This window comes from Amphiprion ocellaris, chromosome 12, assembly GCF_022539595.1.
Source record: "Amphiprion ocellaris isolate individual 3 ecotype Okinawa chromosome 12, ASM2253959v1, whole genome shotgun sequence".
NCBI classification, from domain to species: Eukaryota; Metazoa; Chordata; class Actinopteri; family Pomacentridae; genus Amphiprion; species Amphiprion ocellaris.
Genome location: NC_072777.1, coordinates 15,163,319 through 15,178,346, shown reverse-complemented (window position 1 = coordinate 15,178,346; position 15,028 = coordinate 15,163,319). Strand labels below are relative to the sequence as shown.

The following is a 15,028-nucleotide window of genomic DNA, read 5'->3' as shown; positions in this document are numbered from 1 at the left end:
CACACACACACACACACACACACACACACACACACACACACAGACACACACACACACACACAGACACACACATGCCATTTTGCATTATGAAGAGCCTTTTAATCTCTGAAGGCAAAATTGTATTTGCATGATATTATTAATCCTTTCAGCAGAGCTGTGGAGACATCTGACACATACAAACACATATTAAGCACACACACGTGCAACATGTCCATTCATGAGGGTCTGTGCTGAGAATGGCAGCTCCAACCTTTCACTCAGCTTATCGCTGGTGCTTTACAGTAATTGCTCACGCGATTCATGACAGAAGCCGCAAGGTATCAGTGAAGAACCTTCACTTTCGGTGCTCCACTCCCCTAATCCGTCTCTCTACCTGTACTATTCTGGTAATTAATTTTCTCTCTTGGTTCCTGAGGTGATGTGTGCTTGTGTGTGTGCTTGTGTCTGTGTGTGTATAACCAAGTATTTCATTATGTGCTGCTGTCCTTATTCTCTGGTGTGTCTGCCTGCATGTCTCAGTGGTGTTTCTGAATTCAAAAGAGGGTCTTTGTCAGGGAGCTCAAGCTTCTTCAAGGACACCAGGTGCTCCAGACAGCCCCGAGTGAAATTTCTTCTTTATTGGTGAAGTAGGTGGTCTGAGAGGAAAATGGAGCAAGAGACGTTGTCCAATCTGATTCCCGCTTTAAAGATGTGCAACTCCAGGGGCCACCAAACTCCCTTCACTATGTGAATCTATTAGAGGATCATACACTTACAAGGAACTGGGATTGGTGATAGTTCAGGTATTTCAGGCTAGCACTTAGTAGTGTGTGAGTCTAAAGGTGTGTTGATACAAACCATGAAAGTGAATCAAAGAAGCTGCAAGTGTTCATTAGAGGTGTTTTTGTAATGCTTTTTTGTGCATTTTGAAGTGAAGAAAATTATTGGAAATGGCAAGATTCAAAACTGTATCCTCAATTTTACAAAAAAAATTGAAAGTTACTTGAGGTTTTTGGGAGCCCATCCCAGCAGACACTGTACAAAAGACAAGGTGCAGCCTGGACAGGTCACCAGTCCATCACAGGAACAGCACAGACACAGAAAACCAAGGATACTCACACTCACACATGGCTGATTTAGAAACATCAAGTAACCTAACCACGTATATCTTTGGACTGACAGTGGGGGATGCTGGAGCACAAGACAGGACATGTAATCTCCACACTGAAGTCCAGATGACCAACAGGTTCAAACCCACAGAGCCCTCTTATGTGTGTTGTGACAGTACTAACCACTGACCACCGCGCCGCATCTTTTAAGGGTTGCTTTGCTATCAAACTAAGTGCAAACCTAAACCTTAAGACTTTAGAAGTATTTGGACTGTCAATCAAAACTTGAGTTTCTTTACAGGACGAGTCATAATCTGCCTTTTTAAATCGAACATTTTTATACTAATGATTCCTGACAGGAGTCACTTTACTTCTTTATCATTCCTTTTTCATGTTATTTTGGGTTACTGAATAAAGTACACCTTATAGAGTTTAATATGTTGTTAAAAAGTTTAGATTTCAAGATGATGCAGTTAAGCATGAAAAATTAAAACACACCTGATCAAGACAGACAAAACTGGTGTAAATTTGCTCTGGCACAGTCAGGCTTAGAATGAGAATCAGAGTTCTGTAACAGACAAGTGAGTCTGCTCTGATATTTAAACAACATTTTAAAGGGGAAATACTTGAATTGGGATGGAAATATCTCTTTGTGAAGCAGTGAAGAGGCAGAGAAGTTGTGTAGAAAATGACCTTGTTGGTTTGGCAGGCTAAACGCCATTTGAGTGCTTTGAATACACTGCATTGTTATTGGTTTGCCATGCTGTATATATTCTGAATAAGCTACATCGCCTCTTTCCATAGCTATGTGCCCTCGACACATTCTCCTCTTTTTCGCCATTTAAATTTTTTTCCTATCCTGTGTAATTTGCTTTTTTTTTCATTGGCCTTATCTTCATTTTCTTGTCTCTACCCATTTTTTGTCTTTCTGCTTCTCTAGGTGGATTTTGCCTTTATAGTGTGGCAAAGTTTTCCAGAGCGTATCGTCGGCTATCCAGCACGGAGCCACTACTGGGATAGTTCCAGATCACACTGGGGCTACACGTCCAAGTGGACCAACGACTACTCCATGGTCCTGACAGGAGCCGCTTTCTACCACAGGTACAAAATTCACTATTTCCTGCTGATCATCAAAGTTGTGCTGCTGTTTCATTGATCTGTTTGCTTTAGATCAGTCCCATGTTTCAGTAATACCACTACTACAAACATAAGCAGTGAAACTGGAAGCTCCTTGCAATCATCTGCTCAATACAACCAAAAAAATACTATGATTGTCCAGATGAACTTTTGCTGAAAATACAAAAATACTGTAATTATCCTGAGCGCACTTTGTTCTTTGAATCAACTGTTTGATTGTAGAAAAACATTTAGGTTAATAAAGCTACAGCCGACCATAATCTTACCTTAACAGATGCAACTTTTAATGAGGTCACCTCTGCTGTTTGTGTGAATTTGCTTAAAAATACATAATTATATACACTACTGTTCAAAAGTTTGGGGTCACCCAGACAATTTTCATGCTTTCAGTGAAAACTCACACTTTTATTCATGTGCTAACATAATTGCACAAGGGTTTTCTAATCATCAATTAGCTTTTCAACACCATTAGCTAGCACAATGTAGCATTAGAACACAGGAGTGATGGTTGCTGGAAATGTTCCTCTGTACCCCTATGGAGATATTCCATTAAAAATCAGTCATTTCCAGCTAGAATAGTCATTTACCACATTAACAATGTCTGGACTGTATTTCTGATTAATGATATCTTCATTGAAACAAACTGCTTTTCTTTAAAAAATAAGGGCCGCCAACTTTTGAACGGTAGTGTATATATGTATTTTGCATAACTACTCATTTATAAATGTCTAGCTGCCACTCAGTTTTATTTACATCATATACACTGTAAATGGTATGCTGTTTTATTATTTTGTCCTTTGTTCACACTGAATAAACTGTTGGATATTATGTAAACTCGTATTAAAGGCACTTATTTAAAGACACAATAAAAGAATGCTTTTCATCGAAATGAAAAACTGTCATACTATTACCTGCAGTCCAGCTACTCCTTCATCACTACAGTGTGCTTTGTTGTGCATTTGTTCTGCACCGGGCGTCATGTTGATCTATTCCAACTTCACAGAAACACTTATTTCTTCTCCACAAGATACAAACCACATGAACAACCATCTTTCACCACTTTCATTTTATTTTTACTGAGGTAATAGAAAAAGAAATGGGATAATATAATCTTTCTCTACCTCTCTGTTATCTAATAAAGCGATTGTCAAAAATGCAATGCTTCGGACTGAAATAAAAAATGGTAATTTCAAGTATTAAGCAGAGCAGTAAATTGAACAAAGATTGTTACTCTCTGAAGGGATTTGAAGCATCTTGTCACACAGATACACAACTCTCTCGTTCTATTGTTAGGACACTCAGTGCGCCTCTTTAGTCTTTTTGTTATTTAGACTCAAATGCCAATACAAGGCAGAAAAAAGGAGTGGAAGGAAAAAGGAAAGGTGGAAAGGTGGAAAGCGTGTGTGTGTGTGTGTGTGTGTGTGTGTGTGTGTGTGTGTGTGTGTGTGTGTGTGTGTGTGTGTGTGCGTGTATAAGACCGAGGGACAGCAGACCTTGGCAGGGTGGCAACAGAGTTGACAGTGATCTAGTGCTCCCATGCTGCTGAGAGTGCAACACAGCAACCATACAAAATAAAATAGAATAGAATAGAATAGAACAGAATAGAATAGAATAGAATAGACACTTTATGAAAGAGATAACAACCTGTTCTCCTTTTTACCTTTGTTTGCATTTCAGATACTACCACTACCTGTTCACTCACTACATCGCGTCCAGCCTGCTCACTATGGTGGATCGCATGGCTAACTGCGAAGACATCCTGATGAACTTCCTAGTTTCAGCTGTTACCAAGCAACCGCCTATCAAAGTAACACAGAAGAAGCAGTACAAAGAAACCATGATGACCCAGGTGGGACAGAGTTTTACACTTATAGAGACATTTACACCTTGTCTATGGCTCTGATGCTTGCTTAGTGACCTTATCTTTTACTGAGTCTATGAAGTCTGCAATGTAATGTAGTCTGTCATGTTAACTTCCCTATATTAGACAAACTTGTTAAAAAATACTAAGTTTTTTAGTGCTAACCTGTATTCCAAAACCAAAGAAACAACAATCCCAAAAGAAAAGCTGGACATCTTGTTTTGCAACAACCCTCAACATATGTGTCCTGCAGATGTTGCCAGTAAAAAGATGCATTCTGGAGCACAACTGCTCTGTGAACACTCTGCATTCAGTATAGCAACAGCTTTAGACTGTGCACTCATTCACTGTTCCCTATACAATGTATATATTGTTAGCACTACTCGCTCATCCTTTTGAGCATCGACAAAAGTAGAAGCCTATTGCAACTGTGTTGGCTGAGAGGGGTAGTATTTACACACGTAGACAAAATTGTTGACACCGCTCGGTTAATGGAAGAAAAGCCCACAGTGGTCACAGAAATAATTGACAAAAGTAATAATAAATAAAAATTCTATGAAAATTAACCAGTGAAAATCAGACATGATTTTTGTCCAGACTCATGTATCTCATGTAAACTCCACATTTCTTTCTGGGAAGGTGATCACAAAACAAACATGACAGTGGCTTAATTTTAGCAGTCAACCCCCTTTTGTTGTCATCTTTTACGTTATCTTCTATTTTGACTGTGATTTAAAGAATTTAAACCATTATCATTTATGTCCGAGAAGAGGACAAGAAAACTGTTTGTGTTTGTACGAAGAGGCAGAGAAAATTTCACCAGATGACTTGACCCCTGATCTAATCCAAGTCATTTCATATTTACTATTCTGCCAATACCCAATACTATTTTACATTGTGGGGGTTTAGCCTTTCAAGGAGTACCATGACAAAGTCTTCTGTGATGCTTAATGATCTCTGGTCAGCTCATGTCTTCAATCAAGCTGAAATTAACTAGAACAGCCATCTTTGTGGCCCATATCATGTGTTCATGATCATTTTCACATACACTTCCGTTCAAAAGTTTGGGGTCACTTAGAAATGTCCTGATTTTTGAAAGAAAATTAATCAAATACAGTCTAGACATTGTTAATGTGGTAAATGACTATTCTAGCTGGAAATGACTGATTTTTAATGGAGTATCTACATGGAGGTACAGAGGAACATTTCCAGCAACTATCACTTCTGTGTTCTAATGCTACATTGTGTTAGCTAATGGTGTTGAAAGGCTAATTGATGATTAGAAAACCTTTGTGCAACTATGTTAGCACATGAATAAAAGTGTGATTTTTCATGCAAAACCTGAAATTGCCTGGTCACCCCAAACGTTTGAACGGTAGTGTATATGACACATATAGACAATTTTTTTTTTAAATCTAAGCCTTTCCAATGATACTCGTTGTTCCTGTAAAAAACATAGTGTTTTAAAATTACAGCCAATTTCTTAGTTATCCCTTATTGTATAAAAAATAAACATAAAACAATGGATTTGCTACAATGATTCAAATGTGGCATACAAGTTGAGATCACTGATGTGCACATACACTGGGTAGTGCACACTTCAGTGAGGGTGATTCAAAGAATCTGCAGTTTTTATCCATTAAAATGATGGAAGACTGTTTAAAAAAAAAGTGATAAAGCTGTATGGCTAACCCTTACAATGAACAAGAAAAATGCTTAAAAGTAAAGTAGTGAAATTACCCTGAGCATAGTCTGGGGCTCACAGGGTTAAAGATCAAGGTAAGTTGGAAGGAGATGCAGTCAGATGCCTTTTTTCAATGAATCAACTGGACATCTCTGTTTAATTGTGTCAGAAACAACACAAAGTCCTCAGATCTTTCTCGTATTTTTATCTGTGATAACCATTTACCATTTTTTGGCAATAAAAGCAGCAAACAAAAATGTAAATTCTGTGCAGACCAACAGCTCTGATGCTTGTCGCACTTGATCGTTTGTTTTTTTATATATATAAAAAGCATGCACAGCCATAATATAAATCTAAGTACAAGTTAAATCTGCCCTTCGATGGTATAATAAAACCTCTAACAGTCACAGAATTGCAAACCAGCAAGTCTCACTTTCCAACCTCCTGATTTATAGCACCCAGGCTTTAGAGCAAGAGATGGGGGCTGCTAGTGGCAGCAGAATATCTTTGACAAAACAGGTAATCAGCATTGGACATTAATAAAGTAAAAATAAGTTTAACCAACCAGTACTTCTGGTGACTAGTGAGGGTAGTAACATTTAATTGTTTAGTCTACTAATCGCACACGTCCCCAATCCAGACCAAATAAAAGTCAGCTCTAGCCCCAATTCCTGTCACTTCTTTTGAGACACCACTTCACATAATCAGTGACCTATGCATGATGTCAGGAAGCTCGGGGGGGTGAACCCAGAGCGCAGGCACCACAGACGACAGGCAGACAGACAAAGACTGAAACAAGGATTTTTATTTAACAGAACACTAAACACAGACTTGAACTAACCAAGGCAACCAAACTTCCCACAGAAGTCAACAAATTAAACTAAAACTAAACAGAGCTCTAACCTAATCAAGAAATAATCAACACAACTGGCCACTATGTGAGCTAAGACAAAAAACTAAATAACACGGCCTGACTTACAACTCATGTCCAACCGGGGGGGGGGGGGGGGGGGGGGTCCGAAGTCGGCTGTCTGGCGGCGGCGTAGGCTGGTGCTGCAGATGTGCAGCAGAGAGCACAGGGCTGCTAATATGCAGCAGAGACGGGGCTGTGGGAGGGCAGCGGGGGCCAAGGCAGGGACAGAGGCTCCGGGAACAGGCCGGGCCGGACAGAGCAGGCGAGGGGGGGGTCCAGAGCTGAGGCAGACCTGGGTGGAGTGGCTGGCGGAGAGCCAGCAGGGGCAACGATGCAGCAGTGGCTGGTGGGGCGAGTCCAGCTCTAACTGCCGCTGATGTGATCGGACACAGCTGCACTCTTTCTGCAGCTGTGTCCAATCGCCAGGATCATCAGCTGGCCAGGGGAGCAGCACAGAGAAGGGAGGGACCATGACACATGATATACTTGTGTGTAATCAAGTGGTCCAAATCTGCAGTGAACCATCTTTAAGAAACCCTTTGGAGTTACTTTTAGTGCTTCTTCACAAAATGTCAGTTATTCTTCAGGTCTAAAGATCATGTTGACTTTATTTCCTTCCTCTTGAAATATTTGCAAAATTGGCTTTGAGTCGTTTGGACCTTTTGACATTGTTACCATCCATGCTTGCGAGCTAGTAGTTTTCTTCTGTGCATTTGCGGCACATTGTTGCATTTATTGACACATTACTGCCACCACCTGCTGATCAGTGGAAATGTTTGAGACAGTTGGCAGGAATACATGTCAGGTCAGTTCCTTCCTCTTACACCTGCTTGTAAAGTGTGAGACACAAACAAAATTGAGACTCCTTTAGCAAATTATTGCTCCATGACACTACCACTGATCAAAAATTTCACCTGTTAGTCTTCAGAGTGTTTATGAGCAACCATACCATTTACAGATGGTGAAAATGCTACATATTCAAAAATAATAGTTTCTTTTCCAGATTCCTTTTTTACAAATTAGAGGAGAAGATGAAAAGTCTCTCATTGTGTTAAATGAGTGATGTAGAAAAGTTTCAGGCTACACACAGCCCTGACCTTCTCGTTGAGAGATCCCTGTGTGTGCATGTTGTGTGTGTGTGTGTGTGTGTGTGTGTGTGTGTGTGTGTGTGTGTGTGTGTGTGTGTGTGTGTGTGTGTGTGTGTGTGTGTGTGTGTGTGTGTGTGTGTGTGTGTGTGTGTGTGAAAGTGTGAGGCCGGTGTGTGTGTGTGTTCATGTGGCCAGCCCTATGTCAGGTTCTGATTGATGGCGTGACCACAGGCAGGACGATGACTCGGCAGTATGGACTCAGTGATTAATGTCTTAATTGTGAAGGCAGCACGGCAAACCTAAATTTACTCACCCCCTTCCCTTCCTTGCTCTCTCTTTCTTTCTAAGCCTTTTCCTGCCTCCCCCTGTCTCACCCCTGATTTGTTACTTTGCTTCAAGCAACAGCAGATGGACATTTAACATGGAGAAGGTGGAAGGCACTGATGTCTGTTGGGACACTTTGTCCAGCAGCAACAGTTAAATAAAGTAATAGAGAAGCCATGCATGCTATTTTCAGGTTGTTGTTTTTTTTGTTGTTATTTAGCAATTCATTTTGGATTTTAAGTCAAGAGATCTATCAAAATGTCAAACTGTTTCTGTCACTCAGTTTTTTGTAATCGCATCCTTGTGACCTGACCCCTTGCAGCCTCCGCTGCCACAGCATCAATCTCCTCCAACTCCACAGCCCCATGCCAAAACTTATCAAAAGGATCTGCTGCTCTTCTCCTTTCCCTAAACAGCTCTATCTTCAACTTATCTCCTAGCAGCCACCCAGGGTCTCATCCTCCATCTCTACCACCCACGTCCCATCCAAATTAACCTGGTGATCAAGCAAAGCAGCTTGAGATAGAAACATCATGGAATCATCCAGGAGCTACTCAGGATGGGATTACTACTTGCACTACTGAGGAGAACAGCATGTAACCTGCAGAGTCATCTAATATCTCAGTTTCTTTGTCAGCTGTTGACTGAAAATCTAGCATTACATGTGTGTAAATGATGCACGAGTCTGACCACTCAGGAACTACATGGTGAGATGCAAGAGGAACAAGGTTTGTAATCACCCCACAGTGCCCAGAAGCTCCATGTAATGCAAGAGCAAACAGAGCAAAACAACATCATTGGGTTTTTAAAACACAAATCTCTCATGCACATGCACAAACTGGATTTTTGTACACAGATTTACTTGACAGGCTTTTATACTTTAGGATTGATTTGCATACAAGCTCAAAATCTTATTGACTCAAATCTTAGCCCATACATCACCTGGTACAGAGCTATGCTGCTTCCTACACTGCTCTAATACATTCATCTTCTCTATCCCTCTGTTTGCTTTTTTAAACCAAGGGTTCCAAGGCATCTCGGTGGGCTGACCCGGACCACTTCGCGCAGCGACAGACCTGCATGAACGCCTTCAGTCACTGGCTGGGTTTCATGCCCCTAGTGCACTCCCAGATGAGGTTGGACCCTGTTTTGTTCAGGGACCAGGTTTCCATCCTGAGGAAGAAATACAGGGACATTGAAAGGCTGTGAACGCACAAGCATACACGCCAAATCATTGAACGAGAGAAAGTAAGGAAGGTCAGCAAGGTGCATGTGTCTTCTTCGGTTTCCTGCTCGAGAGCACAAAAAATACACAACAGATGAACATTTGAGGAGCTGGAAAGGAAAAGTGACACAAGCACTGGACATAAAAATGATAAAACACTGAGAGGACATTTAAATGCGTATTTCTATGAAAAACTAACACTGCGTCTGTATGTGTGGTTGATAACAGAGCAACTGTGCATATCTGCCATCTGTGACAGTACACATAAATATGAATGCATGTAGACACATGCAACAAAGGCCTGGACATATCCAAGCCAGTCCTGACCACAGGCATACAGTATGTGTTGCATGGTTTGAACAAGACAACTGTACTGTGTAGGACCTAAAAAAATAATGTGTGAAAAAATCAAAAAGATATTTATTGTGAAAGTTGACAAAAGGTTGAAGAGATTTATGAGTTACAAGCTGTATTTATAAGGACACAGTCTGTGGGGTTGTGTGTGTACAATAGAGACTCACTGTGGACAAAATGAACAACGTGTAGCTTCTGGGTCAGGCCACATGACAGCTGCTACCCCAAACCCCCCACAGACAATGGCAATATGCCTCTTGTATACTATTGTAGATTTTCAGCAGCAGTTCTTGTCTGTATAAAGCAAATAAAAATAAAATAAAGAGATGTTATGTTATAAGGAGAAAACCTGGGTCTCAGCTCCATTCATTGCTTTCTTTATTTCTCATGTGAGCGTTTTGAACAAAATTCTATCTGTCTTTAATTTCTTCTCATTCTGAATTTGCTCCATTTTACTGGCATATTTTCTTCGTCATTTAAGTTCAAAGAATTGCGCTCCTCAACTTGATGTTCCCTTTTTTATGTCTTGTACTGTAGATTCCTACTCTTTTCCCGCTCTTTTTGTTCTTGTATAGGTGCAGAGCTATACAGTAAATCAACATTAACAAGGACAACTGTTTTTTCTCAGAAGAGCAGAGTAAATGACAAATCCTACTTGATGTCAGAATTAAAGTGTGACCAGTGAAAGATCAACACTAGGCAATAAGTACATGAACAGGGCTAATGTTATATTGGTAACACATTAGCCTCAGATACCAATTTGCAGCTGATTGTTAAGTGGAGGGGCTGCACAGTGGTGTAGTGGTTAGCACTTTCGCCTTGCAGCGAGAAGATCCCTGGTTCGCGTCCCGGCTTTCCCGGGATCTTTCTGCATGGAGTTTGCATGTTCTCCCTGTGCATGCGTGGGTTTTCTCCGGGTACTCCGACTTCCTCCCACAGTCCAAAAATATGCTGAGGTTAATTGATTATTCTAAATTGCCCGTAGGTGTGAATGTGTGAGTGCTTGTTTGTCTTTGTATGTGGCCCTGCGACAGACTGGCGACCTGTCTAGGGTGTCCCCTGCCTTCGCTCGAGTCAGCTGGGATAGACTCCAGCCCCCCCCCGCGACCCTAGTGAGGATTAAGCGGTGTATAGATAATGGATGGATTGTTAAGTGGCAAGAATCAGCTCCTCCACATCTGAGGACATGGTTCTTTTTAGGAAATCAGTGGATTGCTCCCTTTGAGTTGACGGTGAGGAGCTGCCATTAGTAAAGATGTCCAGTTATCTCAGGTTCTTGTTCATGAGTGAAGGGAAAATGAATGCATTGTGCCGAACTGTTGTTGGGAAGTGGGAGGAAGGTGAAGGGAAGCTCTAGATTTTAATCTATGTTCCAACCGTCAACCAGCATCATGAGCTCTGTGTGACTGAAAGAATAAGTTTATGAACACAAGCGGCTGAAATAAGTTTTCTCTGTACGGTGGCTGTGCTTAGCCCTAGAGATAGGGTGAGGAGCTCGGACATCTGGAGACAGATGTGTAGAGTGCAGAGGTGTGGAGTCACTGCTCCTTCAGGGTAGACTCAGAGCTTGCAGAATGGATTACATATCTCCCCTGTTCTGGGAACACCTTGAGATCCCCCAGGATGAACTGGAACTGGTTGCTGAGGAGATGGACGTCTTGAATGACCTGCTTAGCATGCTTCCACCACCACCCGTCCCTAATACGTAGATGAAAATGGGTGGATGGAGCCTCAGATACCTTGTATAGTGGTTGTAATGGTGAGCGACCTGATGATCTTACATCATGGATCATGTTAGGATCAGCTTCTTCTCAGAAGATTTACACAGATCATATCGTCAATAACTTCGCGGTCCAATCTTTTAGAACTTCCTACTCTTAGCTTAATGAAGTTACTGCTGTTGTTCCATGTGTAAATGCACACAGCTCTTACTTTGGAGATACTTACACTACCAGTCAAAAGGCTGGACATACTTTCTCATTCATTTGAATGAGAAAGTGTGGTCAATCCTTTGACTGGTCGTGTATATACGTAAATGCTGCTGCAGGTATTTAATAAACTCAGCTGGAAGCATCATACTAAGCTGCGTTTCTGCGTGCGACAGCTTGCCTGAACAGAAGAAAAGTGCATGGTGTGACCTGTGACAATGTAAATATATATTTCTGAGTATTTAACTCTCATGCTATGGAGATGCACATGTGGATCTTGCTGGTGTCTGATGCTGCAAGTGTTTAACACACTCAGAAGAGAAACTCCTTCACGTCAGTTCAGCTCCTGTTAACATCCTGTGAAAATACAATTTACATTAATCACTGCTGAGAATAATTATTGTAAGTGGTTAGTGATTGTGTATATATAGTAAAATTTGTATTTTTATTTTATTTCAGGGGCTGCGCAGTGGTATGGTGGGTAGCATTTTCGCCTTGCAGCTAAACGGTGTCCAGTTCACATCCCTGCCTTCCCGGGATCTTTCTGCATGGAGTTTGCATGTTCTTATTGTGCATGCGTAGGTTTTCTCCGTGTACTCTGGCTTCCTCACACTGTCCAAAAACATGCTGAAGTCTACTGATAATTCTAAACTGCCCATAGGTGTGAATGTTAGTGTGATTGTTTGTCTCTATATGTAGCCCTGTGATTGACTGGTGACCTGTCCAAGGTGTCCCCTGCCTTCACCCTGAGATAGTCTCTAGCTCCCCTGTGGCCCTAATGAGGATTAAGTGGTGTATAGAGGATGGATGAATGGATGGATTTTATTTCAAGGACAATCCAGTTTACAGCTGAATACTTTTCAAAATGTAGGACCAAATGAGTCACAAAAGTGTGTTGGGATTATGACTCACAAACTGTGTCTTTTGCTCTGTGACGTTTTTTCAACCAACATTGTTTTCTCAAATGCAGAATAAGTCTTCCCTGCATCGTTTCACACAAGTTAAAATACCATTGCTTGTGTTGTGTGTAAACACAGAACAATTGTATTGTGTATGCACACGTCATCAGACTACAAGAATGTGAAGCAAGCTGCATGTAACTTTACCTTGATAAATGAAAGTAAACAATTGCATCAGTTTTTGACAGTAATGAATACATGTATAAACATGCATATACTTTACATGTGTACATAATTTACAGGGAGGGTGGTTCCCATGACAATAAAGGAGCCAATCAGCTCATCTTTTTCATGACACTCCTTCATCACTTGTCATTTTTTTCTTCTCCTTCATCTATCTTTCATTGATTTTTTTTCCTTCCTCACGTCTCTTCTCCTCCCTCCTCTCAGATACAATAATTACAATCACCTGATCTTACTTTCTATTGTTCCCTGTGCACCATTCCTTCATCTAACCCCCTTTCTTCTTTTCAGCTCTCCCACCCCCTTGTTCCCACCCATCTCTCATGGGCAATAACAAGAATCTCTTTATCACAGTTTTTAATCTCTTTTGATGTGACATGCGTCTTCAAGTGAAGATCTCAGAAAACAAACTCAGTCATCAAACACGATGATCAGGGGCTACATTCTTTTTAGGCAACATGTTCAGATAATGTAAATATTAGCATCAAAACTACACACATCATACTGGATTGATTATTCATGAATAATGCTCTATACTTTATATTAAAAGGTATTTTACTGGTTTCTACCAGTGAAATGCTTCCGGGCAGTTCAGTTCCTCATATGTCTTCATAAAACTACCACACACCGAGGAAGCATTTGCATACTGCATTTTGCTTCAGGTTATATTTTATTACCTATGATTCTGCATTAAAAAATATAGTTTATTTAAACACTACCGTTCAAAAGTTTGGGGTCAACCAGGCAATGCTTTCCATGAAAACTCACACTTTTATTCATGTGCTAACATAATTGTACAAGGGTTTCCTAATCATCAATTAGCCTTTCAACACCATTAGCTAACACAATGTAGCATTAGAACACAGGAGTGATGGTTGCTGGAAATGTTCCTCTGGACTCTTATGTAGATATTCCATTTAAAATCAACTGTTTCCAGCTAGAATAGTCATTTACCACATTAACAATGTCTAAACTGTATTTCTGATTAATTTAATGTTATCTTCATTGGGAAAAAAAATGCTTTTCTTTCAAATATAAGGACATTTCCAAGTGACTACAAACTTCTGAACAGTAGTGTACATTTGCTTTTTCTAGATGAGATTATTTCATTAATCATTGATTACCTATCATCTTTGGGTCATGCTGAACTGAATAGATACACAATCTATTATTTATTTTACATGTAATTAATTGACATGGTAATTGATCATCTTTAAAGTAACATCAACATGAAGTTAATTTCACATTTTTACTTGATAAATTTGAGGATTTGTTAATTTTCTCTGATTTATATTATTGCAAATTACACCAGACATTAGTTGATGAATGGAGTATTAGTCGACTCAGTTTTGATTGTTCTGCTGATTGCAGAAAAAAGAGGTCGGAATCTACAAACGGCAACAATACTGAGTTAGTCAGAGTCAGACATCATTTCCATGCCTGGTCTCTGCTGTTAGATAGATTCACTGCCTTTACAAGTGTTCACTCCTCATTTCTTACTCAGCTATTTGGTTTTTGAAGATGGCTTGCTCTAGGCAAATTAATGCATGTGCCATATTCCTTCAGTTTTTTTAAATGATGGATTCAACTGTACTCCAAGGGATATCCAGTAACTTGGAAATTTTCTTGTATCAATCCCCTGACTTGTGCACTTCAATAACCATTTTACAGAGTTGCTTGAGGTGTAGTTTTGTCTTTATGGTATAGTAGTACCCAGAAGCACTGATTCACCAATGACTGGACCTTCCACATGTCTTCATACTAAGACACACCTAAGACACATTCTTTAACTCACATGATTTTAATTTCACAATGTGACTTCCAGAGCTAATTGGCTGTGTGTTGAATTAGATGAGTCCCGTTTAAGGGGATTAATACTCATGCAGTCACTTATTTTACATTTTATAGTTCTGATTAGTTGATCACTGCCATAAAGACTAAGACAGTGTTATCCTAAGCAAACACTAGTGTTCAAAAGTTTTGGGTCATCCAATGTTTTCAGTGAAAACTCACACTTTTATTCATGTGCTAAAATAATTGCACAAGGGTTTTCTAATCATCAATGAGCCTTTCAACACCATTAGCTAACACAATGTAGCATTAGAACACAGGAGTGATAGTTGCTGGAAATGTTCCTCTGTACCCCTATGTAGATATTCAATTAAAAATCAGCTGTTTCCAGCTAGAATAGTCATTTACCACATTAACAATGTCTAGACTGTATTTCTGATTCATTTATTGTTATCTTCATTGGAACAAAACTGCTTTTCTTTCAAAAATAAAA

General features: G+C 40.1%; 1 protein-coding gene across 1 annotated transcript in view; it reads left to right on the top strand.

Moving 5' to 3' along the window:
- Nucleotides 1-10,032, top strand: part of LOC111564587 (exostosin-1) — a 458,700-nt gene extending 448,668 nt beyond the window's left edge. Inside the window, exons 11-13 of the mRNA XM_023264250.3 lie at nucleotides 2,029-2,189; nucleotides 3,903-4,074; nucleotides 9,119-10,032. Coding sequence (XP_023120018.1) covers nucleotides 2,029-2,189; nucleotides 3,903-4,074; nucleotides 9,119-9,304 — 519 coding nt within the window. The 3' untranslated portion in view covers nucleotides 9,305-10,032. The remainder of the gene's footprint in view (nucleotides 1-2,028; nucleotides 2,190-3,902; nucleotides 4,075-9,118) is intronic.
- Nucleotides 10,033-15,028: the final 4,996 nt, after the last annotated feature.